This window comes from Cnephaeus nilssonii, assembly GCF_951640355.1.
Source record: "Cnephaeus nilssonii genome assembly, chromosome: 16".
NCBI lineage: Eukaryota > Metazoa > Chordata > Mammalia > Chiroptera > Vespertilionidae > Cnephaeus > Cnephaeus nilssonii.
The window spans coordinates 45,302,766-45,328,517 of NC_137087.1; the positions used below are offsets into that span (position 1 = coordinate 45,302,766).

At 50.8% G+C, this 25,752-nt stretch overlaps 3 protein-coding genes across 9 annotated transcripts in view; 2 read left to right on the top strand and 1 right to left on the bottom strand.

Annotated features, from left to right (window-relative positions):
- The first annotated feature begins 2,237 nt into the window (after nucleotides 1–2,237).
- On the top strand, nucleotides 2,238–5,232 carry ELOVL3 (ELOVL fatty acid elongase 3). The gene is made up of 4 exons (XM_079793709.1): nucleotides 2,238–2,484; nucleotides 3,655–3,786; nucleotides 4,380–4,531; nucleotides 4,786–5,232. Exons 1-4 carry the CDS (start codon nucleotides 2,384–2,386, stop codon nucleotides 5,211–5,213), a joined length of 813 nt encoding a protein of 270 aa, XP_079649835.1. The 5' UTR covers nucleotides 2,238–2,383; the 3' UTR covers nucleotides 5,214–5,232.
- A 1,242-nt stretch (nucleotides 5,233–6,474) lies between these two features.
- On the bottom strand, nucleotides 6,475–7,958 carry PITX3 (paired like homeodomain 3; the record flags this gene model as incomplete). Its single annotated transcript, XM_079793910.1, has 3 exons — nucleotides 7,826–7,958; nucleotides 7,483–7,685; nucleotides 6,475–7,062 (listed from the first exon to the last, which is right to left on the bottom strand). Exons 1-3 carry the CDS (start codon nucleotides 7,941–7,943, stop codon nucleotides 6,475–6,477), a joined length of 909 nt encoding a protein of 302 aa, XP_079650036.1. The 5' UTR covers nucleotides 7,944–7,958.
- Nucleotides 7,959–21,717: 13,759 nt separating this feature from the next.
- GBF1 (golgi brefeldin A resistant guanine nucleotide exchange factor 1) overlaps nucleotides 21,718–25,752 on the top strand; it is a 122,141-nt gene continuing 118,106 nt past the window's right edge. For 6 of the 7 annotated variants that reach the window (XM_079793393.1, XM_079793396.1, XM_079793391.1 and 3 more), the window contains exon 1: nucleotides 21,718–21,958. The gene's annotated coding sequence lies outside the window, so the exon portion shown is untranslated. The remainder of the gene's footprint in view (nucleotides 21,959–25,752) is intronic. The other variant, XM_079793395.1, reaches the window with a different exon arrangement.

A 25,752-nucleotide genomic window follows, 5' to 3' on the forward strand; every position in this document is an offset into this window, starting at 1 on the left:
CTCGGAGAAACAAAGAGCATCACCCAGATTTATAGGCTGAGGATTTCATTCTTTCAGTCATTCATGAAATAAATATTACCTGAGTACTTATTGTATGCCCAGAGTTAGGAGAATGATGTTGAACAAAATACATATTGCCTGCATTATGGAGCTCAAGGACTAGTGGGGAAAAAGGCATTAACCAAGAAATCATAAAAATAATGAAGTAATTATAAACTCTCATTGAAGAAAAGAATACCATGTTATGAGAACAATTTCTATATAATAGAGATACCAGACCAAGTCCTAGGATCAGGGAAGGTTTCCCCTAGGAAATAATTTCTGGAGATTTTTCTTTTTCTCTTCCACACACTCTGCCCTCAAGCCGCAAACTTCACAGAGATGACAATGTAAATGTCTTCATTTGAGAGAAACCCAAGATTGAATATACATATTCTATGTGCATTTGTAAACCTTTCAAAATTATTCACCCTGACATTTCTATGTGTCTAGTCCATAATATCCTTTCATTGACATTATCTGGCTTGTATACTGACACCAACCTTGTGAAGTAGGCAGGCAAGCATGACTATCTACATTTTACTGAAGAAGAAAGAGAGTGTCAGAGAGGTTAGGCCCTGGCTGGTGTGGCTCAGAGATTGAGCATCAACCCATGAACCAGGAGGTCACCAGTTCAATTCCTGGTCAGGGCACATGCCCAGGTTTCAGGTTTGATCCCCAGTATGGGTTGTAGGGGTCATGCAGGAGACAGCCAATTGATGATTCTCTCTCATCGATGTTTTTCTCTATATATACCTCCCCCTTCCTCTCTCTCTAAAATCAATAAAAACATATATATATTTAAAGAGCTACCGAAGGGTTTTAAGCAGGAAAGTAGCATGATCCAATTTAGGTTTTAGAACCCACTTCTGGACAGAAAGTGGTGGTTTTCAAAGTATGGTCTGGCACCAACTACTGGGTCAGAATCTCTCAGGCTAGAGCTCAGGATACTTATGATCAGCCAGATTTGGGAATTCTTTACAGGCTCTAACGCAATAGAGAGAGAAGCACTGTATTAGAGGAAGTGGTGCAACCAGGTAACATGACTAAGACAGTGGCTGTAGTAATCAGGTGAGAAGTGATGAGGTACAGAGACAAAGGACTGCACTTGTGACCCATTCCCAGAAGGTGGCTGAGGTCAAGGAAATGGAGCTGGGGTTCCTACCTGGGTCCTCTGGCTCCAGAGCCCGCGGGCTTTGCTGTTTATAGCTATATCTTGATTATAAATATTGTATACTAGTATTTAGTTATCTGAGCACTTGTTTTGCAAATCTTGTATTTCTTTCTCACTTTTATAAAACCTAGGAGAGAAATAAGGGACAGACGAGTAAAGGCCTTAAAAGGGCTGAGTACTCAGGCAAGGACAAAGGTAGATTTGATTAGACAATCACAGATTGGGGGAGAGAACAGAATACAGGGGAGATACACTGCACCTCCCCTTCCATTAACCCCAGGAGGCCTCCAGGAAACCTTAAGACAATAATCCCGGAGGCCCAGAGGGTGACCCCATTTCCTTCCCTGGGTTATTATTGGGTGTCAGGCTGAAGCAGTTCAGGAATTCAGGAAATTGTAAAGAAATCACGACAGCCTCCACAACCATCTTCTCAAACATAACATCAACAACCTCAACAATAAAATTCATTAAACTTCACCTCCCTGCCACCCACAACCACAGACCTGAAGGAGGCAGATGGAACTATGGGGAGAGGCTCTTTGCTGCTGCTTCCCCAGGCCGATTCGTCCTCAACCCTGGCCTGAGTTTTCCAGGGTCTCAGGGAAGCGGGGAAACTGATACGCCTATTTCTGGGTCAGGGCCCCGGAGACTGAGGTCGTCTCCACTCTCTCCTCACTGTCAAGTAGGTCAGGATTAAAGCAAACTGAGGTAAAGGCTGAGGTTGGCGTTCCCGGGGAAGACGTGAACGTCCAAGTGCCTGGGAAGGCCACAGGAGCTAAGCCAAGCAAGGGAGAGTGGAGATGTTGTGGGGGAAAAGCATGGGAAAGGCGTGGCGAGGGAGGGGTCTAGGACTGGCATTTGGGGCGGGCGTATGTGCGGAAGAATGACCAATCAGAGAGTGTGCTTCCGCCAAGGGGCGGGACAGAGGCCTGTCTGGGTGGAGATTGGATAACGGCGCCCCGGCTTGGCGACTCAGCGTTATATTCGGCAGAGGCGGCGGCGGTGGATGGGCTTCGACCGCAGCGCACTTGTCTGAATCGGGCGCTCCTCCGCTTCCCGCGGAGTTCCGTGGGTCCTGGGTCCGTTCTGTCCCGCCCCAGGTTCGCTCCTCGGCCCCCCAACCTGTCGTTCAGCTCCCCAAGCTCCCGGCCTTGACGTCTGCAGAACGAAATGGGGACAGTCATGAATGCCTCCGACGGGAAAGAGCCGCTGCTCCAGCCCTACAACTTCGAGCAGTTCTTGGACATAAGGCCCTTTTTGGAAGAGTACTGGTGAGACCCGGGGAAGGGGGAAGGGAAAGGCCATGCCAAGGTCGCGATCCCGATGACTGACTTGAGCGGGGGTGGGGGAGACACTGCCCGCAATGGTTTTCTTAAAAAACAAAGGTACCGGGCTCTCCTGGACTGGCTGCACATTCCCGCTGTCCAAGGTGCAGGCGGTGTGATGCCGCAAAGAGATTAGATCTGGAAGAGAGAAAGGGGTGGGGGAGAGAAAGAGAGAGAGAGAGGCGGAAATAAGAGGATGGGCTGAGGAATGTGCGAGGAGACAGAAACCAAAGGGAAAGAGTGTAGTGAGAACTGGTCTCTGAGGAATGGGGCTGATTTGAACTCCTAGCCCCACCAGCCTATAGACGATTCTTCTTTGTCCTTTGTGGCCGCGTGTGGCCGGGTGTGCCCGTGTACATAGTGCTGGTGCCGAGGGACAGCCAGCCCTTCACAATCATCACGTTGTTCTCCGAGTGTTTCATCGTCCCAGCTGGGGAGAAGGGGGCAAAGTCGGGGAGCTCGTCAAGATTTCCGCCGGGCTCTCTGGCCTTGCCCTGAGGCTCCTCCAAGGTGTCTGTGGGCTGACTTTGTGCTCCAGCCAATTTGGTGGAAGCTATTTGCCACATTCTTCTTACTCCACAGCCCTGTGTTGTTTCTAGGCATGGGCCAGCCCTTGTCACCCACTTCCACTGAGAGAGCAATAATCACAAAACCCTCGGACACAGCCCCTGCAATGTGCTATGTACTTTGCATATTTTTACTCCTCACCTGAGGATGTGTTATTATTGATTTGAGAGAGAGAAATATCAATGTGCGAGAGAAACATTGGTCAGTTGCCTCCTGTACGTGCCCTGATGGGGGATCGAAACCACAACCTGGGTATATGCCTTGACCAGGTTTGAACCCGCCACCCTCTGGTGTACGGGACGATGCTCCACCGAGTACATCCTAAGTACTTACGTATATAGTAACGCTGTCAGGAGAGAGTATTATCCCCTTTTACAAATAAGGAAACTGAGGCTCTGAGAACAGAGTCGTTTTTCCAATGTCACCAAGTTCGTGGGTGGCAGAGGTGGAACTGCCATCCAGAGCACTCACTTGGAGAGATGAGTGGGTATTTCTCTAACCAGCCAGCACCCACCCATGAGCCCATCCCCTGTGCCTTCTGCCTGCCAGGACAACCTCATTTCCCATAGCTCTGATCTACCTGCTGTTCATCTTTGTGGGGCACAACTACATGAAGGCGCGGAAGGGCTTCAACCTGCAGGGGCCTCTCATCCTTTGGTCCTTCTGCCTTGCAGTCTTCAGGTAAGACACTCCTCGCTTCTCCTGTGCACCCTAGACCCTCACTCCAACCCCAAAAGCTTTCTAGAAACCTCAATTGCATCAACTCCCCAAGTTGCCCCCAGCTCCCCCTATCCCATTCTCTCAGCTCTAGCGCCCCTCCCCAGTGTCCCCTCTCCTTTTCCCCCAGGCACCGGACTGGCAGTTTCTGTTCTCTCATGAGTCCTCTTGTGCTCATGGAGTCTGTATATTTCCATCAAATTTCCCCAGACTTTAAGGTCCTCCAGTAACTTCCCTAGCCCCTCCTTCCCATAGTTCCTCCCCCATTGACATCCCCCATCCTGCCACCCATCTTCTCATAGGCTTCTCCCCATCCCAAGAATTCTGTTCCTTAGCTCAACTTGCAGTCCCATCCTCCAGCATTCCCTGGTCCTTTCCCAGCCTTCATCTCCTCTAGATTGCTGGTTGGATTTACCAGATTGGCTCCAGGATCTCAGAAGCCATGACTCCTGGAAGGATGGGAAGGTGGCGGAGCTTGGGTCCTGACCGGGCTGAGGGGGAAGGGTGGGTTGGTGTCTGGGAATGATCTTACACCCTTTTCCTCTGTCCCATTTCAGTATCCTGGGGGCAGTGAGGACGTGGGGCTTTATGGGAACTTTGATACATAGGCATAGCCTAAAGCAGACTGTGTGCTTCTCCGCCTTCATCAACGACTCTGTAGTCAGATTCTGGTCCTGCCTCTTTGTTTTCAGCAAGATCATTGAACTTGGTGAGTGGCAAGGTTTGGTCTCTCTGGCACCCAGTCAACTGCATCCTTCCGCAGTTTCCCCCTTGCCCATCACATGGAGAGTCCCTTCCCCACCCCTGGTCCTAACAACACCTCTCACCCAAGCCCCCCTCCAGATTCTCTGCCACAAAAATCCCCTCTCCCCACCCTGAGAATTCCCCCTTTGCCCCCACATTCAGTGCAGAGGGTGGTCCCAACACTGGGTGGTATGTCAGCTATGACTCCCCATCTCCCAGGAGACACGGCCTTCATCATCCTGCGTAAGCGGCCACTCATCTTTGTGCACTGGTACCACCACAGCACAGTGCTAGTGTTCACAAGCTTTGGATACAAGAACAAGGTGGCTGCAGGCGGCTGGTTTATGACTATGAACTATGGTGTGCATGCTATCATGTACACCTACTACACGCTGAGGGCTGCCAAAGTGAAGCCCCCCAGGTGGTTCCCCAGGCTCATCACCAGCCTGCAGATCCTGCAGATGTTTATGGGAGCCACTTTCGTCATCCTGGCTTACATCTGGAGACAGGAACAGGGATGCCACACCACAACGGAACAATTCTTCTGGTCCCTCATGGTGTATATGACCTACTTCGTCCTCTTTGCCAACTTCTTCTACAAAACCTACATAATGCCCAAGGTTAAAGCCAAGACCAAGAGCGAGTAAATGGTTGGAGAAAAAGAAGGGAGTCCAGGCTCTCTCCTCCCCAGGGCATGAAGGGGTTTAGTTTAGGTTTGGGAGAATGATTAGGAGGTTTTCCCTGCATGGTTTTGCCACAGGATGTGTGCCCCAAGGTGGCAGGAAGTTATGACAGACAAGAAACACCAAGCATGGGAAGGGGATGTGATCTAGTACTTGGATGTTTCTGTTTTTAATGTGAAGGCCAAGCAGACCCTGAGATGGGGCTGGGACTGGGGAGGATTCCCACAGCCGAGTTATTTATATTTCTGTATAGAAACCTTTCTCTTCTTGTTCTATTTTTTAATTAAATATTTCAAGAAGACTTCTGGGTTTGGGGGATTTGGGGGCAGGAGGGGTCTGCTGTGGTGGGAAATGGCTGCTGGCAATGGGATGATCAGTAGGTTAGACGTCTAAGAGGATTGTGGATGAGAAACACATACACAGACACTCAATAAGAATCCTAGTTTTGGTAGGCACTTAATAAATGTCTGTTACAGACCAGAATTTTATTGCTGTTAGATGCCCAAGCCCCTCATTGGAAGAGTGAGAAACAGGTGCAGAAAGGCGGAATAACTGCTCTAAGGTTCGTAGGCTTCCTAAATTGCAGAAGTGACATCTGTTACAGACCAGATCTTCCAGTTATCCTCCACAAGACCGCAAGGTGGCGCCGCAGCACCAACTTTAGCCAACGCCCGCCAAGTGGCTAGTCCCCCAAGCCAACCACACAAACACGCCAGCACGCGCCTCGGCTCCTTGGCTTCCCCATCCCGGTGTTAGCGGCCGAGGGGGACTGAAGCCCTAGAAACATGGACCCTCACCGCTTCCTGGACACCCAGCTCTGTTTTAGACCTGGGGGAGGATGAGGGAAAAGGGCTCAACTGCAACTCTGAATCATCAGGCCTTTCACTGTCCGCGCACGTTTATTTCATTTATCTTTGAAAATGATAAAATGGGAGAGGAGGAGTCTGGAGAAGGCGGGGTGGGCCAAGGGTGAGTTGGCCCCCGGGGAACTGGTCCCTGTTCCTGTCCTTAGTCCCAGGGGCATGGACTGTGTGTAGGGCCCAGTCCACCCCTCGGGGCTGGGGGTGGGAAGGCACTCTCTGGAGCTGGCCGCCTCCCTCCCCCCAAGCTGCCCCAGCATCCCTCTCCGACTCCCGGGCGGGATCTAGCCCATCCAGACGACCCCAGTCCGGGAGGCTGTGAATCACCGACCCCGTCCTCGGGGACGATAGACTGGCTCGGGCACTCATACGGGCCGTTCCACGGCGTACTGACAGGGGCTGAGGTTGGCTGCCGGGGGCGGCCCGGGTACCGTGGGGTAGCTGAAAGAGGCGTGCTGTTTGGCCTTGAGCCTCAGGCTGGCCAGACTCGAGTTACATGGGTCCCGGTAGACGTAAGGGGAGGAGGCGGCTGCAGCAGCAGCTGCGGCGGCTGAGGCGTAGGGGCAGGACACTGCCCCGGAGGACACTGAGGCTGGAGCCAGCCCAGGGGGCCCCCCGCCCAGGCCTTGCAGGGCCCCGGGCCCCGGCACCGTGCCCGGGGCGGCCGTGGCGGAGGGCACCATGGAGGCGGCGATGGAGCTGGGTGGCGAGAAGACGGGCTGCGAAGCCAGAGGCCCCACGTTGACCGAGTTGAAGGCGAACGGGAAGGTCTTGGCGGCGAGCGGCGGGCCGAGCGCCTTGGGTGGCCAGTTGCCGTAGGAGTAGCCGGGGTACACTTCTTCGTAGGGCGGCACCAGCCCCCCGAGCGGCGCAGCGAAGCCGCCCTTGCACAGCTCCGCCTGCTGGCTGCGCTCGCGCTTCCGCCACTTGGCGCGCCGGTTCTTGAACCACACCTGCGGGCGGGCGGGGAGAAAGGCTGTCGGGCGGGGATCCCGGACCGGGCCGGGGCCGTTCGGAGGATTAACAAGATGAGGTGGCTGGACACGGGAATGGGGTCGTGGGGGAGGAGCACATGGAGTCAGGGAGCTGAGCAGCAACTAAGTCAAGGGCGACGGCGCGGGGAGTCGTTTGGGTCAAGGAGGGTGGCTAGTCCCAGGGGAGAAGAAGCGTGCGGTCTGGAGTGATAGGGTGAAGGTTGGTGGGAAGAAGGCCCTGTGGGGTGGCGGACCGGGGCTTTGGGACTTCGGGTGCCGGGTGTCGGGTCCGAGGATGGGGCAGGCAGGGCAGAACCACAGGTTGCAGGTTTCTAAGCTACTCGCCAAGCGGCCCGAGAGGAAGGCCGGGGCGGGGTTGCGGATCTGGGAGCGCCATACCCGCACGCGGGCCTCGGTGAGGTTGGTCCACACGGCGATCTCCTCGCGCGTGCTCATGTCGGGGTAGCGGTTCCTCTGGAAGGTGGCCTCCAGCTCTTGCAGCTGCTGGCTGGTGAAGTGCGTGCGCTGCCGCCGCTGCTTCTTCTTGAGCGAGCCGTCTTCGGGGGAGCCGCCGGGCAGCGAAGCCGAGGCCTTCTCCGAGTCTGGGACCGGGTTGGGGTTAGGTCACAGGGATGACCGGGCTGGGGTACCTCTTCCACCGGCCTCTCAGTCCCACCCGGGCCCCACCCCCATTAGGGATTGAGCTGTTATCTCCCCTACGCCCAGGAGGGGGCGCGCTCACCACTGTGTTCTTGGCCCTTGCAGCCGTGTTCTGGGAGTGGCGGGTGGGGAGTGCCCGCGTCTGACAGTGATAGGGTCGGGCTCCGGGCCTCCGCCTCGCTGAGCAGGCCGAACTCCATGGAGAGAAGACTCTGGAGGGAAGAGAAGACACAGACCAGGTCAATGGGGATAAAATCTCCGGGTTATCTGGTTCCCAGAAGTGTTTCCCCACAGGTTCACTGTCCCCTTTCACAGCCACCCACATAAAGCTACTCCTGTGTGGGGTGCCCTAGGATAGAATGGGGAAACAGCCGCCTAAGGGGAAACAGGTGTATACTCAAAAACTTTATGAGTTTACACACTAGACTTTGTTTTGTTCACTGCCAGGCACCTAGAACTGTGCCTGGTGCACAGTTGGTGTTCAATAGATATTTATTGAATTAATGAAAACCACAACGATTGCACACCAAACCATCCCTCTCACACGAATGCCCAATATTCCCATAAACTTATACATGCCCCTCAGTCAATCACACCTAACACATAGCCGGAACCTCTGTTGCTCATTGAACCAGGCCTGATACTTCTCCCATAATCACTGCTGTCAATTAGGAGTGCTTACTGTGTGCCTTTATCTCATTATCTCTCCCCTCACAGGAATGCATCAATATTAAGTATGATCACCTTTTTCAGGTGATGAAATTGAGACTTGAAGTAACAATTAAGGGTCACAGAGCTTGTAAGCAGTGGAACTGGGATCTGAACCTGGTCTGGGAGACTCCTAAGCTAATGTTTTGTTTTTCTTCTCCATTTGTTTTTTCTTTCTCCTTTATTTAAAAATACATTTTTATTGATTTCAGAGAGGAAGGAAGAGGGAAATCAATGATGAGAGAAAATCAATGATGAGAGAAAATCATTGATTGTCTGCTTCCTATATGCCCCCTACTGGGGATTGAGCCTGAAACCCGGGCATGTGCCCTGACTGGGAATGGAACCATGACCTCCTGGTTCATACATTGACGCTCCACCACTGAGCCACACTGGCTGGGCTTCGTTTGCTTTTTTCAAATTGTGTTCTTTAGGGCCCCTACCCAGAAACCCCCTCAGGGACTGGAACTCAGGGCTAGTCTCAAGGATGGTACCCTAGCCTGGTCTTGATTTGATCTGCTACATCTAGGGTAGCTCTGCTTTTGACTGTTTTGTTTATGCTTTCTGGAGGGACTTCGTTTGAAAAAAAGGGTTCCAGAATAAAAACCCAGTTTGAAAACCACTAGGCATTCGGCTCTGTCTGATTCTGTGCCTGTCCAGACACACTTCACATCCTACCAGTCATTGTTCTACTCACAGGCACAGCCTCTACTGGGCCCACCCCAGGCAGGCAGTAGATATGAGCTTCTGAAAAGCCCCTTGCTACCCTCACTTCCGATCCCAAACCTTGCCTGACATTACCCAGGAGCCTGCTTGGGTCCCTCTTCAAGTCTCCCCTGCAGACTTCTCTTTTCTGCTGGCTCCCCCAGCCCTCTCTGGTAGGAGGAAGGGAAAGGGACACTGGTGGGGCTCGAGAACTCTGGATGCCTCTAAGTCAGAGGAGAGCCAAAGGAGGGGAGGGACAGAGGGACAAGGGTGAAGAGCTGGGTGGGAGGGGTCCATCTACCTTCCCATTAACAGGGATTTAATACAGTCTGTGCAAGGTGGCACTAATGTGGTGGATTAGCCCAAGTTGAGATGTTTGTCACTTGGCTGAATTTATTAGGAGCCTTTCTCAGGGAGGCACAGATGGGCAGTGGCCTGTATTTGCACATGGTAATGCCCCCTTCAACCAGCTCAGAGAGGACAGCTGTCCCCTGCCCCCACCTCTCAAGTAAGATTGGGGTGGGACAGAGGTCAAGGCAGGAGTGGAGGAACAACCCTTGTTCTTTCCTCCGGCACAGGAGGCTAGACCTTGGACCTTTTCCTAGGACTAAAGAGGCAGGGCTGAAGGGGATCTGGGAAGGAAGGAGGGAAGTCAGGCCAGGGTGGAGGTGCTCAGCTTACCTCTCTCAGGCCTGAGGTCGGAGTCAGAGGCTTGAGGCTGGCTCAATGCTCTGGTGGAAGGGAGATGCCCTTGGGAGGGACCGGTAGCAGTCTTGACTAGTAGCTCTTCCCAAATAGCTGGGAAGGCACAGAACTGAGAGCTGGACAAAGGGGTGCTCTGAAGTCTCACTTTATACCCAAGAGGACGAAGAAGGTAAAGGGGGTCCAATATGTGATGACAGAGGAGACTCGACTTTGGGTGGCGAGCACACAATAGAGTATACAGATGTCTTATTATAAAGTTGCACACCTGAAACTTATATGTTATTAACCAATGTTACCCCAATAGATGTAATAAGAAATAAAATAAAATAAATATATATTTTTAAAAGATGCCCTCAAAATGTCAACCATGCCTCTGATTTCTCCAGAGGTCACAGGAGCAACAAAGAACTGGGAAAAGAGACATTTGGGTTTGCCTGTAGGGAAAGCTAAATCCCACCGTTGCCATTTATCCTCCCAGTCTGCTTTGGCTCCAGACTTCTAATTTTCCAAACTCCCCTTCCCCCAGCATTCCATACCTGTGTCTTGGTTTCACCCTTTATTTCAGCAAAGGGAGGCAGGGTGAGGAGAGATAAGGGCCAGAGTAAAAGATGAAGCTGAGAAAGCAGAGTTCAGGCAGTGTGTTCCTAGAGACAGACAGACACACATGCAGACTCACAGAGGCCCCCACTCAGACAAAATAAGCACTTGGACTTGGAACTAGAGGCATACAAACACACACTCTCCCACACATGTGCTCCCACATTCAAGCAGACAGACACACACTGTCACACAGTCTCCTCTCTCTGTGACAGGGACAGCTGCCTTGGCTGTTTTGGAACTAGCCATTACCCTCCCCCCTCCCTTTCCTGGCCCCTCTGAACCTCAGCTTTCAGCCCCAGGAACTAAGGACTCTGTGGGGGAGGAGGAGGCCAAAGGAGCCAGGGGAGTGGTCTGCACTCAGTGGCTGCTGGGGAAAGCCTGTTTGGCTGAATGGGGAGATGGCAGGAAAATGCTGGAGGAAGAGGATGAGGCGGGGGTGGGGGCAGAAACTGCCCGGGCCTCTTTTAGGAAAGTAATCTGGTATAGCCCAAAGAAATTAGGTTTAGAGTCAAAAGATCTTGGTCCATGTCCTGGCCCCCCAACTTACTAGCTATGTGATCTTGGCAAATTACTCTACCGCTCTGAGCATATTTTTTCACCTCTAAAAGGGAGATCATAATCCCTTCCCTACCTACCTTCAGTATTGTTATAAGGTTAAAATAAAATATAACATGTAGAAATGGGTACAACTCTATCCAAGTATGTTTTTTTTTTTGCTTATTCGTAGAAGAGATGCTTATTTAGCACTTTCTATGAGCTAGGATTGAGTAAGGCACCAAGGATAGAGTGGCAAATAAGAGCTCATCCTCATCTCTGCTCTTGCTTGAGTGGTTCGCCTCCCTAGACCCTGCATCTCCCAGTGAAGAATTTCTCTGGTGAATAAAGAGGTGAGTATACTGCATTTTAGAGAAGGATGCAAATGTGTGTTGTGAGCACGCTGTCCTGAACATAAAGACGAGCCCAGTCAATAAGGTAACAGCAAAATGGGTAGAGTAACCCAAGTTGGGAGTCACTTTGGGGGACTAGGGACTGGTAAAGGAAAGAATGAAGCCTCAGGCCCCTGACTGGGTTACTGGTAGGAGATAGAGGGGATGAGAAGGGCCCTGACTGTGAAACGGAAAACAACACCAAAGCCTGGCAAGTGATAGGAAAATGAAGGGTGGGGCATAGGTATCTAGCATACTCGTGCCCTGGTGGGCTGGTGAGGCAGAGGCTGCGGGAGCCAAGTGGTTGTCTGAGCTGGAGACAGGTTGGCTGAGGATTAAGCTCCCTAAACTGCAAAACTGAGACTGAGGCCAAGGGCGTCACCTCACTCAGTGGACAGGGACAAGCAGTAGGTCTTGTAGCCGCAGGTTTGGTTGATGCTGATAGGAAGTGCCAGGCAGGACCAAAGAGAGCCAAGAGGTAACAGTGGTGCTGAGTTCAGCTTTGGGAGGGGCTGCCTGTCCCACCACCAGTCTTTCTGACACCCCCCGCAGGGGATGCATGGCTCAGGCCCCCCTGGTGTCAGAGGGCAATCCTAGCCCTAAGGAGAAGGGAGGGGCTACAGGGGTGCTCTGATTGTGAAGCACAGGCTGGAATTACAGGAAGATGTCATAAACTGCAGCAAGAACAAAATACCCAATATATGTTAAGGTGGAGAGCAGAGACTATCATAGGCCCGAGAGGCCATAGTGAGGAGGCCATGGTTGATCCAAGGGGTTCCTGGCAAGAGGTCAACTGCCATGTGTACCCACTTTTGTCCTGAAGCCAAAGGGGTAAACCAGGGCCACAGCCAGAAAGCCCCAAAGAAGTTACAACATCAATGCCTAAGGCAGGAAACACACCCTGGAACTTAAATAGGAGAACTTTCTCCTGCAGGGACAGGGTAGAGGAAGATAAGAGGGGATGGAGTTGTGATGCTGTGGCTCAGCCAGCAGCAAGTTGGTGAGCAGGTGTAAGTCAGGTCCCTAAACCATTCTGTAAACCTGAAGCTGAAGGGAGGCCCGTAAGTGCACACAGCCTCACATTCATTAGTGATGCTGAGCACCCAAACTGTCTGGTCTGCTGAACTGCAGTGACAAATGGGAACGAATAAAGACGGCTGGAGACAAGCTCACAGCCCCAAGAGGAAACCCTAAGATTCAGGTGGAGGCAGCAATAATTAGGTATACTTAATTTACTAAGGGGTAAGTCAGGGATCAGAAACATGAACCTCCACACTCTTCCTTCCCTTCCTTCCTTCTTTCCTTCAGCAAGTGTTGGTGCTAAGACAGATCCCCAAGACTGGTAAGGCAAAGACCCTAGCTTCTAGGAGCCTGCAGTCTAGGGAGGCAAACAGAGCACAGAATGAAATGAGGGGCTGCATGAGTCTGTTTCTCAGATTTTGATAGATAGACCAATGGAAGCCCAGGTAAGGTGTATGTTTTGGGGCTAAGAGATTGTAGCAGGTTCAGAGGGCAACAGGGACAATGCGAGATCATCAGAGAAAAATGGTTCAGTCTGGGGCGGTGTCTCCAATGAGGGGTGGTGGTTCAGGTTTGATACGATCTAGGCTAGAGCATCTCCAGATTTTCCATTAAAAACCCCACCAAGACTAGTAAGAGAGAATATCACCCAGGAAAACTAGGGGGGCACAACCTAAAACAGTTGCCTGCCACCAACCAGTATGAAATTTCTTTGCGCTCTCCAGCCGTACGTTAAAACTGAAAGTAAATTTTGCTTTCTATTCCATAAGTTATGTTTGTTTTAATATAAAAATAAAGTGTTCTCTCCAAATCTCCAAGTGACATCATCACACCAGGAAGATAGATGGGCCATGTTTAGCCTGCAGCGTCATGCTCCTCTCTCTCCTATACTGCCCTCTTCCACTTCAGCCCCCTACAGAGAAGCATTGCTCCAAGCAGTGTGTGTGGGGGGGTGTCACTGGAGGCTTAAGGCAGGAGAGTGACATAAAAGCAGCATCTTTGGGACCTTTATTTGGCCTTGGTGAGCAGAATAGATTGGGCAGGGGAGAGATGGGAAAGGGGCTCTTTGACAGCAGTTCTTTCTCATTCCACCACCTATCTTTTCCTTTCTTTCTCCACCACTCTTATCATGGGTCCCTGTTGGTGACTATGGGCTAGACAGTCTAGATAATCCCAAAGTTCAAGACCTAATGGATCCTTCAGATTAGCTGCCATCTCTCTCCCCCACACTCTGGGAAGCATCATTTAGAGTGAATAGAGAAGAAAAGATTTGGGTGGTTCCTTCCATCTCTCATCCCCATCCCAGCTCAGCGCTAATCTGCCTCCCCTACCCTCCCTTCCTGGACCTGGGTCTTGGATCCATACTCACATCCTTAAGCAGCAGACAGGCAGGGAATAGATCAGGATATTTGGCCTGGTAGAGGAGTCAAGCATTTGGGGAGCTCCTTTAAACTCTTCTCAGAGAGGGGCAGGGGTAATGGCTGGCATCTGAAGCCTGAGATAGGGTGTTTCATCTGTCATTGAGAATCTTCCTGTGGCTGGATCGGGGATGCTGGCTGGCTGATTTAAGATTTGAGACACCACCCTTCCAAGCAAAGATTCTACAGTTTGGGCATAATAGCGGCAGTAATATTTCTTGTTTCTATGGTGCTTTTCCATTGGCAAAGGGCTTTCATATATATGATTTCATTTAATGCTTACAACCGCTGTGAGTAGCAGGAATGACCAACCCCATTTAACCTCTGAGAAGATGAATTTGTCCAAGGTTACACAGATTGAAGACCAAGAACGGAGGTCTTTGCACTCCTAGCCCCCTCCACCCCAGCAGCCCTTTGTGGCTCTGACATGCACGGATCCTCCCAAGCCCCAAAGAATTCTGTTCCTACTTCCTGACTCTACCAACCCTCTGGAAATGAGCTCTGGAAGTTGACTGCCCACCTTGTGCCAAGGGACATTTTCCTGTTCATCTTGTGCTAGCATCATTCCAGCTCTGAGAGGCCCCTCCTCTCTGGTTTCAGGATTTGAGGAGCAAACAAGTCTTCTGTTTATCGATGCCTTTCATTATTTTGTGGATTTTTCACCCTATCTCACTTCCCAGAGGCCTAAACTTTGAAGCTTGCCCTCTCCAGCAGCCACTGGCTCCCCATTCTGTGAACTATTCTCTGACACTTCTCTAGGCCCATGATATTCTTCCCAGGAGCCAGTGACGCAGGCATGCACTCAGCTACATGGTTTTATGCAAGGATGGGAGAAGGTTCTGCCTTCTGTTTCCAGTCATCTTCATTATAATGCTGTTGCTTTCTGGCCAAATCAGAACTTTGGGCTAAGGTCTTCAGGCAACCATCTGTAATACCTGCCCTATTCCTTTCCTGACTCAGAGGCTTTCATCAGCCATAATTTCCGTGATTTTCAAAGGTGATGGGAGCTCAAGTCCCTGAAAAGGGTATCAGAATATGGTGAGAGTACTGGTTTGACTCTATGTTTATCAAAAAGGGGCAAGGAGCAAAGAAGGCTGAGAAACAATGTTCTAGCTGGTAATACGTAAACTTTAAAACTGAAGAATGGAGGTGGGAGTGAGGGTAATATGTATTGTATGTCACTCATGGGTGGAGGATGAGAAAGTTTGATATCCACTTGTTTAAATTATTTACTCGTCACCTTGCACTTGCCCCATGAAAACCCAGTCTCCAACCCGGCTGTTTTTCTCACTAACATAGACTGGGAGAGTTCTCTCTACTCTGTTCTCTTCAGCCTAACCAGGGTCTGTCTAGTTAAAGAGTTGGGGTCAGGATGGGTGGTGATTGTAGGGGTCCAAAGAATCCGGGCCCTCTCCCAGCTAAAGGGAACGCACACAGGACAGTTGGGTATGGCTGACACCTCCTTCCCAAACAGAGTTGGGGGCTTCATGTTGGAGCTAAGACTCTTGATTCCCCGTGTCTCCTTCCTACCTCCGCTCAGCCATCAGGGTGTTTTTGAGATTGGTGGGGCTGAGGGAGCAAAAAGGGAAACTAGACCACAGGGTTTGCTTTGCTAAAGGACTGCAGTTTTCTCTTCGGGCCTGGGCTCCTGCTCCCTGCAGAGAAGGCACCTTTAACCTGCTAACACCCAGGTAAGAAGTTTGGGGGTGTCTGACCAGCTGTATTAGAATTAGGGGTTTCCTCGGAGTTTGTGAAGGCACCGAGGTTAGCAGGGGCTTGTGCTGGGCTCCTCCTCGCCCTCCCATTGCCCTTTGTGGTTCACTCCTCTTTCTGGACTTGATTCCCACTAGCAGCCCCACTAATGGATTTCTCCGCTCAGATTCGGATTCTGGAAGTCCAGGCGATGCTTGGATCTGGTCTGAGTTGGAGAGGGAATCTCTCCCACCACCACATCGCCGGCCCCAAGGCCCAGCTGTAGGCTTTACTCTCACTCCCCGCTCCCGAGCCCCACAGCCCCTAGGAGCAGAAACAAGTTTGCAAAGTGGGATTTGAGGCGACCCACCACAGCGAACCCCGCTGCACACGCAGCCCTGGTTAGGCGCTGCCGGGTGAATGGACATGCCGCTCGGCCAGGGACATTCTGTCACCGCGGCCTGACCCAGCGCCTGCTCCAGGGAGACCCACCTCGCCGCCTCGGACATTCTGTCCGCTACCAGCCCTGCGCGCTGCGGACATTCTGTCCGACTCCGTGGCGGCCCCAGGCTGGGACCCGCGCGGACCCTGACACCCCAAGCCGGACACTCCAGATCCGCTGCCTGTGATTCGGGCTGCCCAGCCACTGCCCTGCCGCCCGCACAGCGACCATCTGACCTGGTGGCGGCCAGCCTCTCACTACAAGGCTCCTGTCGCAACTGCGAAGCAGCTGAAAAGAGAAGCGTGTGCGACTAGGCGCACCCCTACTCCCAGTGCCTGGAGTCTGATCTGAGCCCCAGGCAAGGGGCGTTGGACGCCGCCAACGGCCCCTATACTGGGCAGCCGCTGCCAACTCTCCCCACTGGCCAGGGCCTCAGCAACCCCTTTTGCTCCCTGGCTGTCTGCCCTGCGCCCTCTGATTCTAGGGTGCTTTCTGGTCATGGTTACCCGACTCTCTCTAGACCCCGCTGCGCGGAGCCCCTGTCCTGGTTTCATGTCTCCGGCTTCTCTTCGGGTCCCCCGACTTCTCCACCCCCCCCCCCCGCCCCCGTTTCTGTCCTCCAAGTTCTGACTCTGAATTTCCCTTTCCCTAAGTCCTGGCCCTGGGTCTGCAGTCCGCCCTCCCAGTTTCGACCCGTTCCCCAGTTCAGCCGACCCAAGTCCCGTTTTAGGGATCCCAAAGTCCAGCCATGGCCCCTTGACCCCTGGAGCGCGTGTCCCCGCCATGGTCAAGCACTCACAGTGAGTCCCGCAGCAGGCAGACTCCCGGCAGCGGCGGCGGCGGCGGCGGCCGTAGTCTGGAGGGCAGGCAAGGGCCAGGGGCCGGACACCCGGCCTGGATGGGGGCCGCCCCCCTGCGCCCGGGCCGCCGCTCCGCTCGGGCGCTCCGGGACTGAGGAGCTGAGGGAGAGAGGGAGACTCGCCGCGAACTGCCGCCCCCCGCCGGCGCCCATTCACTTTATGGCAGCCCAGGGCGCCCCCAGCCCGCAGCTGCGAGCCTAGCGGGCAGGGACCCGCCCCCTTCCAGCTGCTCTTCCCAGGCTTCACCCTTTCCAGCTGTGAATGCTCAGGTCCCGCCTTCGGGGGTGGGGTCCGGCCGGCGTGCTGCCAAGAGCCCCGCCCCCTGGCCAATCGGAGGCACGCCTCAGCAGCGGGGACACGCCCCTCCCCACGTGGCTGGAACCACGCTCCAGCCAGAACGCGTCGGTAGAATCACACCCGGGAGGGTGGGGTGGGCCGTGCAGCCCCACGCAGCCGGGGCCCGCCAGCGGCGAGGCAGCGCCAGGCCGCCACCCCGAGCGAAGCGGAGCGGTGCCGGGGATAGGGCTGCCAGGGTGCCAGGTGGGAGGGCGCACGGGCCGGGAGAGGCCGCCGGTTTTCAGAGCTCAACTTTGTTGCCGCTCAAGTTTCCGCAATTTTCTCCACTTGTCGCTGTCTGTCTCTTTGCCCTTTTGTGTCTGCTCCAATCCTCCCACGTCTCGCCTTTCTTTCCTCTTTTTTTCTCCTTCACAGCTTTGCTCCTGCTGTTTATTCCTCTCCTTCCTCCTCTGCCACTTTGAAAGGCTACGTTATCTTTTCCCCTACTCCTCTTTTTCCTCACACCTTTCTTTTTTAATTTAAGTTCTTTATTGTTTAATGTATTACATAAGTCTCCTTCCCCCCCCCCCCCATTCACCTCTCCCCGGCTGCCCCCAACCCCAGCACATGCCCTCAACCTACCCCCCGCCGCGGGCCCGCCCTCCCCCACCCCCCCCCCCCCCCGCCCCGTCTGTGTCCATTGGTTATGCTCATGCATGCATACAAGTCCTTCGGTTGATCTCTTACCCCCACACCCCCTCACACCTTTCTCTCCTTCCTATTTTTGACGATATCCCACCCTTTCCCCCGTTTTCTCCTCCAAGGAAGGTGGCTTCATGGAGAAAGCAGAGTTTGGAATGAGACAAAGCAAAGCATCATTCTAACCCTGCCACCAACTACACCATTACGGAATGACCTTTTTTTAAAAAAATTTTTTTTTATTGATTTCAGAGAGGAATGGAAAGGGAGAGAGAGAAAAAAGTCAATGATGACAGAGAATCATTGATTGGCTGCCTCCTACATGTGCCCGTGACTAGAATTGAACCCAGGACCCTTCAGTTCACAGGCGGACGCTCTATCCACTGAGCCAAGCCAGCTAGGGCCTGAGTGACCTTGGACAAGTAACGATCACTCCCTTACCCCACCCACCCCAAACAGTTTCAGGTGGCTCTCACTGAACCTCAGGGCTTGGACTGGACATTCCTCAGAGGCCTGGGCGGTTCACCTGTTAGCCTGAACTTTTGGCTTGCCCAGGCTATGCTCTCCCAGCCTTAACAGGGCTAGCTTCTCCTTGGGGATACCAGGTTCAGTTCTGTGGGCAAGGTGTGGCCTGGGTGCTTGCTAATTAGGGAGTTGCAATGGATAGGACAGATGTCCCAAGGAACATGTGGAGTCAGGTCAGGTTGTTTGGGTGCCCATGAGGGCCCTAACCCCTATCACACAATATGCTCCTAAGATAAATCTGACTAGTCATGTCTCTGCTTAAAATCCTTCAATGGCTCCTGCTTAAAATCCTGATTGTCCTCAGGATAAAGGGCAAGCTCCCTTGCCTGGCACATAGGACTTTCAGGATCTGACCCTGCCTTAATGTCCAATCTCCTAGTGGTTTACTGCACACCTCTGGCCTTTCTTCTGACAGTAACATATTTCTAGCCAGTCTTCATCTTTTAAAAAAAAATACTTTTTTTTTTATTGATTTCAGAGAGGAAGGGAGAGAGAAATAGCAACATCAGTGATGAGAGAGAATCATTGATTGGCTGCCTCCTGCACGCCCCCTACTGGGGATCAAGTCCTAAACCCAGGCATGTGCCCTTGACCTGAATCAAACCGGGGACCCTTCAGTCTGCAGGCCGACGCTCTATTCCCTGAGCCAAACTGGCTAGGGTTAGCCAGTCTTCATCTTGTCAATTTCTACTCATCCTCCTAAGCTCCACTGAGAAGCCTCATTATGTCTGGGAAGCTGTTCCTAAACTCCTGGGTTAGCCAGATGTCTAGCCTCTTGCCCCACAATCCTCCTGTGCACATACTCTATTACCCACACACTATATTGAAGAGATCAGCTTATATGTTGTCCCCTATAATGCTAAGATTTAGGAGGGTAAGTATCATATCTCCCTCATGTTTCTATTCCTAGGCATAATGTAGGTACCCAATACTGAAATCTAAGAGGGAGATGTTCTGCCTGAGGTGATTGAGGTTAGCAGGGTCTAGGGCAGTGGTTCTCAACCTTTCTAATGCCGCGACCCTTTAATACAGTTCCTCATGTTGTGGTGGCCCCCAACTATAAAATTATTTTCATTGCTACTTCATAACTGTAATTTTGCTACTGTTAATGAATCGTAATGTAAATACCTGTGTTTTCCGATGGTCTTAGGCTCTACAGCAGCGGTTCTCAACCTGTGGGTCGAGACTCTAGGGCATTGCCATCTCTCTCTTCCTCTTCTGTAACACACAATCCCATTCATGCTTTTAGGTTGGTTAAATTTTGGAGGTATGTGGGAATGGAGATGGGAGAGTAGGGAGTTTTGGCCCACTTGGAGGATTTTCCAAATTTTGGTTATCTAGGACCTCTCCATCTGAGATAAACCTAAGAGACCAAATCCCAGTTTTCAAATGAAGTTGGAAAATAAATGGCTCAGAGGTACTGTGGAAAGAGGTGCTATTGTGGTTGTATCTTTTTCCTCTCTGTTTGGGTGATTTTCAGCTGGACCTAGAGACCAGGAGCCCAATGTGCAGGTGCAGGAAGTTGTTTAGGAGTTCTTCAGGTCTGATGGGTTCTTCAAATTAGAGAATCCTAGCACGTGGATGGTCTTTGGATGTCTGATTTTGAAACCACATTTCTATGGGGTTGGGTATATAGACTTGGGTCATCTATAAATGGGAGGAAATAGGGATAGAGTTGGTTTCTTTTTTCACTGCTTCCCAGAAGTCTCTTCAGGTCTGCAGGGACATCTGGGCTCCATTCTAGGAGACAGGCTAGGAATTCCACCAATCAATCTGCAAGAAAAAACCCATTTTACTGTCCTTTTCCTACACACTTTCACTTCTAGGTAATTCTAAATATCCTAGCAACCTCTATCATCTTGTGCAAGAGGAGCGGCACCTGGAGGTAGGAAAGTGAAGACTGGGGTGGGCATTTAGCCTTTAGGCTGCTTAGTATTTTAAGGCAAACAGGGAAGGCTTCAGTTTTCTGTCACTGATGTGGACTAACCCGTGTGATTAGCTTAGTTCCAGGTAGGTAAAAAGTGTCCAAGGCTTAGTATGTGAGGCAGAGTTGGGAGTCACAGCCTGATAGACTAAGACATAAGAGATAGTGAAGGACAGTGGAAAAAAAAAAAACTGAGCTGGCGACCGGGACACCTGGGTTTGTCTTTCTGCTCTGCCAATATGTAGTTATTCGAACATGGGTGCTGTCTTTCCACTCTGGGACTTGGTTTCCTGCTCTATAAAATGAAGAGACCGGAATTAGATACCCAAGGTTTCTTCCATCTCTCTCTCTCTCTCTCTCTCTCTCTCTCTCTCTCTCTCTCTCTCTTTTCTATTTCTGCATGACAGGAACGGGGTACAAGACACAGAAACAGATGGGACAGACAACTCTATGAGAAGCCATACAGGGCTGGCAGACAGACGTGAGAGTGGGGGAGGGGAGGTTGGAATAAATTGTGGGACTGGTCCTAGGATGGAGGGAGCTCAGAAGCTGCCTCCTGTCGAAGTTTTCTCTCTCTCATGTTTTTTTTTTAAAAATATATTTTATTGATTTTTTTACAGAGAGGAAGGGAGAGAGATAGTCAGAAACATCGATGGGAGAGAAACATCGATCAGCTGCCTCCTGCACAGATGTGCCCGCAACCAAGGTACATGCCCTTGACCAGAATCGAACCTGGGACCCTTCAGTCCGCAGGCCGACGCTCTATCCACTGTGCCAAACCGGTTTCGGCTCTCTCATGTTTAAAAAAAAAAATACATTTTAAAAATTGATTTCAGCGAGGTAGGAGAGAGAGATTGAAACATCAATGATGAGAGAAACTCATTGATCCACTGCCTCCTGCACACTTCTTACTGGGGATCCAGCCCCTGACAGGAATCGAACCCGGGACCCTTCAGGCCTCAGGCCGATGCTCTATCCACTGAACAAACCGGCTAGGGCTCCAAGTGTTCTCTTAAGGGGCACGGCTTTGGTCCAGCTGATTTTGATAGGGAGTGGCCGGGGTGGGACAGGGAGGAGGGAGTCGAGTCGTTCGCTGGAGCTCTCAAAACGAACCCCGCCCCCTTTCCAACAAATGTAAGCTTCCCTCCCCATAATGCCCAGCAAACACTTCCAAGCGCACTGCAACCGAACTCTAGCTAACTCCACCTCTCCAACCGCCCAGCACAATTTCTCCCTTTTTATTGGCTTTTATTACTGTCACTCAGAGAGTCCTTATGTCCGTTGGTTGTCCCTTACCTACCTCTTTCTTTTCCCTTTCAATCTCTCCTCCTTAGGCACAACCCATCTCTCGAAGACCATTTCCTTTCTTCGATTGGGTAGCCGGGATGCCACTTTTCACGGGGCAAAGTTATGATTGGCTGTGCGCGTCAGGGCTCGCGCAGTTACCAGGCAGCGGGCTAGTCTGAGGCTAGTTACCACGTCAGTGAGCTGACAGGCAGGGTAGCCGGCTCTACCGCCCGATCCGGCCGACTCTTCCCGGCCGCTGTGCGGTCCCTGATTGCGGCCTCCGCTCCCAGGAAAAGGGCTACGTCCCTTCTCCCATCTGCCGCCAGAGTCGGGAGAGCCGCTCGGAGACGCCTTCGAGGCCCGGGCTGGACATGAGCAGCGGCTGCCGGTCCTGGGACTAGGCCCCGCCATTTTGGATCCGCTGACAGGTCAGCGAAGTCTCTTCTTAAGAGTTCCAGGGGTGTGAAGGCTCCCCCTGACATCGCGATAGGGAATAAGGGGAGGAGGGCCCTTAATTGGGACGAGCCGGGGTGGAGTAAGCGCACAGGGGCAGGGATAAAAACGAGGGAGAGATTGTTGTGGCAGGCAGCTGGGAAGAAATATTGGGGGGCAAAGGTCAGGCCCTGGCCGCAGGAGGGGCGACTTCAGTCCTGACTTCTGACCCCTGGCAGGTGCCCGTATCCTTCCAGCGTTCCCAGGCTTAACCTAGCCCTGAGGCCCGCTCTTCCGGAGCTTTCTGCATCCTGAAGAGCCCATTCCTCAGAAGCTGAAAGCAAACCTGAAGAACCTGGTATCTAGGGTTATTAGACCTCAGATATGAAAATCTCTTCAGGTTGTGTACAGTGTCCACTTCCGTGGGACTGCCCCGTTAGCAGCCGAGCTGCTTTATTGATACTGGGTAATGCACTAGTGCCACAGAGACTCAGGTAGTGAGGAGAGGCGTGGAGGGACTGAGGCCAGCAGTGTGAGCACCTGGGCTGGTAGCTTTCCTCTTACCGGGCGGCTCAGTTGCCATTCTGGGTCTGTATCTGTGGTTTTTGTCTTCTGAGCTGGTTTCTTCCTGTACGCAATCTGTTGTACAGATATTCCCTCCTGGTGTATGTTTTTGGTCGGCATTTTCTCCCCAGGTCTTCTCTTCACTTGGTCTAAAGAGACGAGGTTCAATCACAAAGAAGCCACTCTTTTATGACATCTTTGGCTGAAAACAGAGAGGGATTTGAGGACTGGTGAAGTTTAGTGCTTTTGGCCTGTTATTTTTAGTGGGTAAAAAGAGTCATGAGAGATGTTCAGCCAATTTAAAAGTGTAGGGTCAAGCCCTGGCCGGTTTGGCTGAGTGGATAGAGCTCCCGACTGCGGACTCAAGGGTCCCGGGTTCGGTTCTGGTCAAGAGCACATGCCCAGGTTACGGCCTTGATCCCCAGTGGGGGGCATGCAGGAGGCACCCCATCAATGATTCCCTCTCATCATTGATGCTTCCATCTCTGTCTTCCTTTTTCTTCCTCTCTGAAATCAATAATAATAATAAAAAAAGAGTAGGGTCAGAACAGTAGAGTGAATGATGGAAGATAACCCAAAGAGTGGTTCATGGCACTGTGATGACATTTGATAAATTGCTGTATTGTTCCCCAAGGGTAAAGAGTGCCTTTAGAAATGACGAATAGTGAAGACAGTATTTTTATTTATTTATTTATCTTTTCATTTCTTTTTTTAAATCTTTATTGTTGTAAGTATTACTTAAGCCCTTCCCCCTCCCCCTCCCCCATAACAACATAGAAATTTGTATTCCTTTAATTCAGGTACACAAGGCACTCCTCTGGGCCCTGTGGAAGATACAAATGGAAAGGACTATTTTGGGATTGCTCTGCTCAGTTTATGCACTTCTTAAAAGCAGTACCATATATGTGCAGTGGCCTGGTTAGAACATGTAGCAGGGATAAAGTAGTATCAATCTAATGCCTTTCAGCATGTAGTGGACACTCAATAAATGTTATTTGTACCTAGTATTAGTTTATATATATCCATATATATATTTAGTTTATTGATTTGAGAGAGAGAGAGAGAGAAACATCAATTTGTTGTTCCACTTATTTATGTATTCATTGGTTGATCTTTGTATGTGTCCTGACTGGTGATCGAACCTGCAACCTTGGTGTATTGGGACAACACTCTAACCAGCTGAGCTACGCAGCCAGGGCTCCTAGTATTAGTTTTAGTATGTGATCCTAAGTTGTGGCATGGTTCTGGTCCTGGCAGTCGGGACTTTTGCATGGTGAGGTAGTAGTGACAAGGAGAGTCAAAACCTGTATTAGAAGGGAAAACTATCTAGAATTTAGAGTGACTAAACTGTTTCTACCTAAAGCCCTCTGCCCTCCTGAAATTGTGTGTGTGTTGGGATAACATTTATTGATTTGAAATAAGTGGAATGGAAATGGTACAGGCAATGTTTGCATTTTAACTTTATGATCTAAGTTGCAGAATTAAAAAAAAAAAAGGCTAACAAAATGACATAGCCCAGGAAGTACCTAGGTTTGATGGGCCTGCCTTGCTCATCTGGGCTGATATGCCCTGTTGAGTCCTGTTGAGTTGATATGCTTTGCAAGATAGTGTGATCAATCCAGCATCTTTTCAGTTGGGCCTGGAGATGACTCAGGCATCAAAGATTTTCCCTTTCTGTACTTAAAAAGTCATTTTCTAGATAGGAATAGTTTTTCATTCCCTGCCCCCACCCAAAATCAGAAAATTTGTGCTTTCAAGACATGTTTGAGCTCATTCTTCTTCTTTTTTCTTTTTTTAAAAATAGATTTTAATGATTTTTACAGAGAGGAAGGGAGAGGGATAGAGAGTTAGAAACATCGATGAAGGAGAAACATCGATCAGCTGTCTCCTGCACACTCCCCACTGGGGATGTGCCCGCAACCAAGGTACATGCCCTTGACCAGAATCGAACCTGGGACCCTTCAGTCCGCAGGCCGACGCTCTATCCACTGAGCCAAACTGGTTAGGGCTCATTCTTTTTTTAAAAAAAATATGTTTTTATTGATTGCAGAGAGGAAAGGAGAGGGGGAGAGAGATAGAAGCATCAATGATGAAAGAGAATCATTGATCGGCTGCCTCCTGCATGCTGCTCTCTGGGTATCAAGCCCACAACCCGAGCATGTGCCCCTGACCGGAATAGAACCTGGGACCCTTCCACAGGTCGATGCTCTATCCATTGAGCCAAACCAGCTAGGGCTGAGCTCATTCTTAAATGTAGATTGTATGTTCTAATCTTTACAGTGATGCTCATTGACACAGCAGAAACTCAGGTTGTAGATACTTCTCATGTGTAGCTGGGCACCAATCCCAGTTGAACTTGTAGTTCTCAGAGTTCCTCTACTATTGCACTTTCCTGTGTTCTAGAAGGCAGAATGACTGCCACTTTTAGATAATAACTTCATTGATAGGGTACTTAGACTGGCTATTGTGGGCAGCAAGAGTGGAAAAAGACACAGCTCCTGCTTTTGAGGAGACCCACTAACTTATACAGTACTCATTGGAAGGATTATCCTAGCGTTTATATGCCACTTGTAATGATTGATCACAGTCTGTCCCTGTGGTTCAGTGTGACAGAATAGAATGATTCTGTTGTTGGGATAGGGTGGAGTTGAGTTGGATGAGAAAGAAAGGTTCATTTTACCCTCAGGCTGGAAGAGCTATGTAAATGTAATTGGCAGCTATTTAGCTATTATTGTTCCTCTTTTCTGTTAGCATGTTCAATAGTAATTGTTTAATTAAATGAAAATATAATAGTGTGGGGATTTGGAGTCCCATTTGTAGTGGAAGTGATCGAGGAGGTAATGATTGTTGCCGTTATATATAAAACAGGGATTACAAACTCAAATGACTGAGTATCAAGCAGGTAAATGTAAATGAGTGAAGTGAGCCAGGTGGGAATGTATTAGGATGTAGTAGGGACTGTAGTATACTAGAATGTGGGCATAGTATGCTAACTTTTCCTTTCTTTCAGAAGAAACTAGAACTTCAGATCATTGGGTTTGAAACTGTTGGCAATAGTTAATTTTTTGCAAACCTCTGCAGGTGGATTCTGCCCCATAACAGTGGATGATTACCCCTGATACACAAGATGGACAGGCCTTATGAGACTGTGGTTCTCTTTATATACTAGTAATCACACAGACTAACTTTTTATCTTGGTCCTACTCTGCCAACTGTCACCCTTATA

Excerpts from the sequence above, each read along its gene's own strand:
- ELOVL3 (XM_079793709.1), top strand. The coding sequence starts at position 2,384 with ATGGGGACAGTCATGAATGCCTCCGACGGGAAAGAGCCGCTGCTCCAG. Across the intron at positions 2,485-3,654 it reads CCCTTTTTGGAAGAGTACTG|GACAACCTCATTTCCCATAG; the intron begins GTGAGACCCGGG and ends TCTGCCTGCCAG. Across the intron at positions 4,532-4,785 it reads CAGCAAGATCATTGAACTTG|GAGACACGGCCTTCATCATC; the intron begins GTGAGTGGCAAG and ends CCCATCTCCCAG.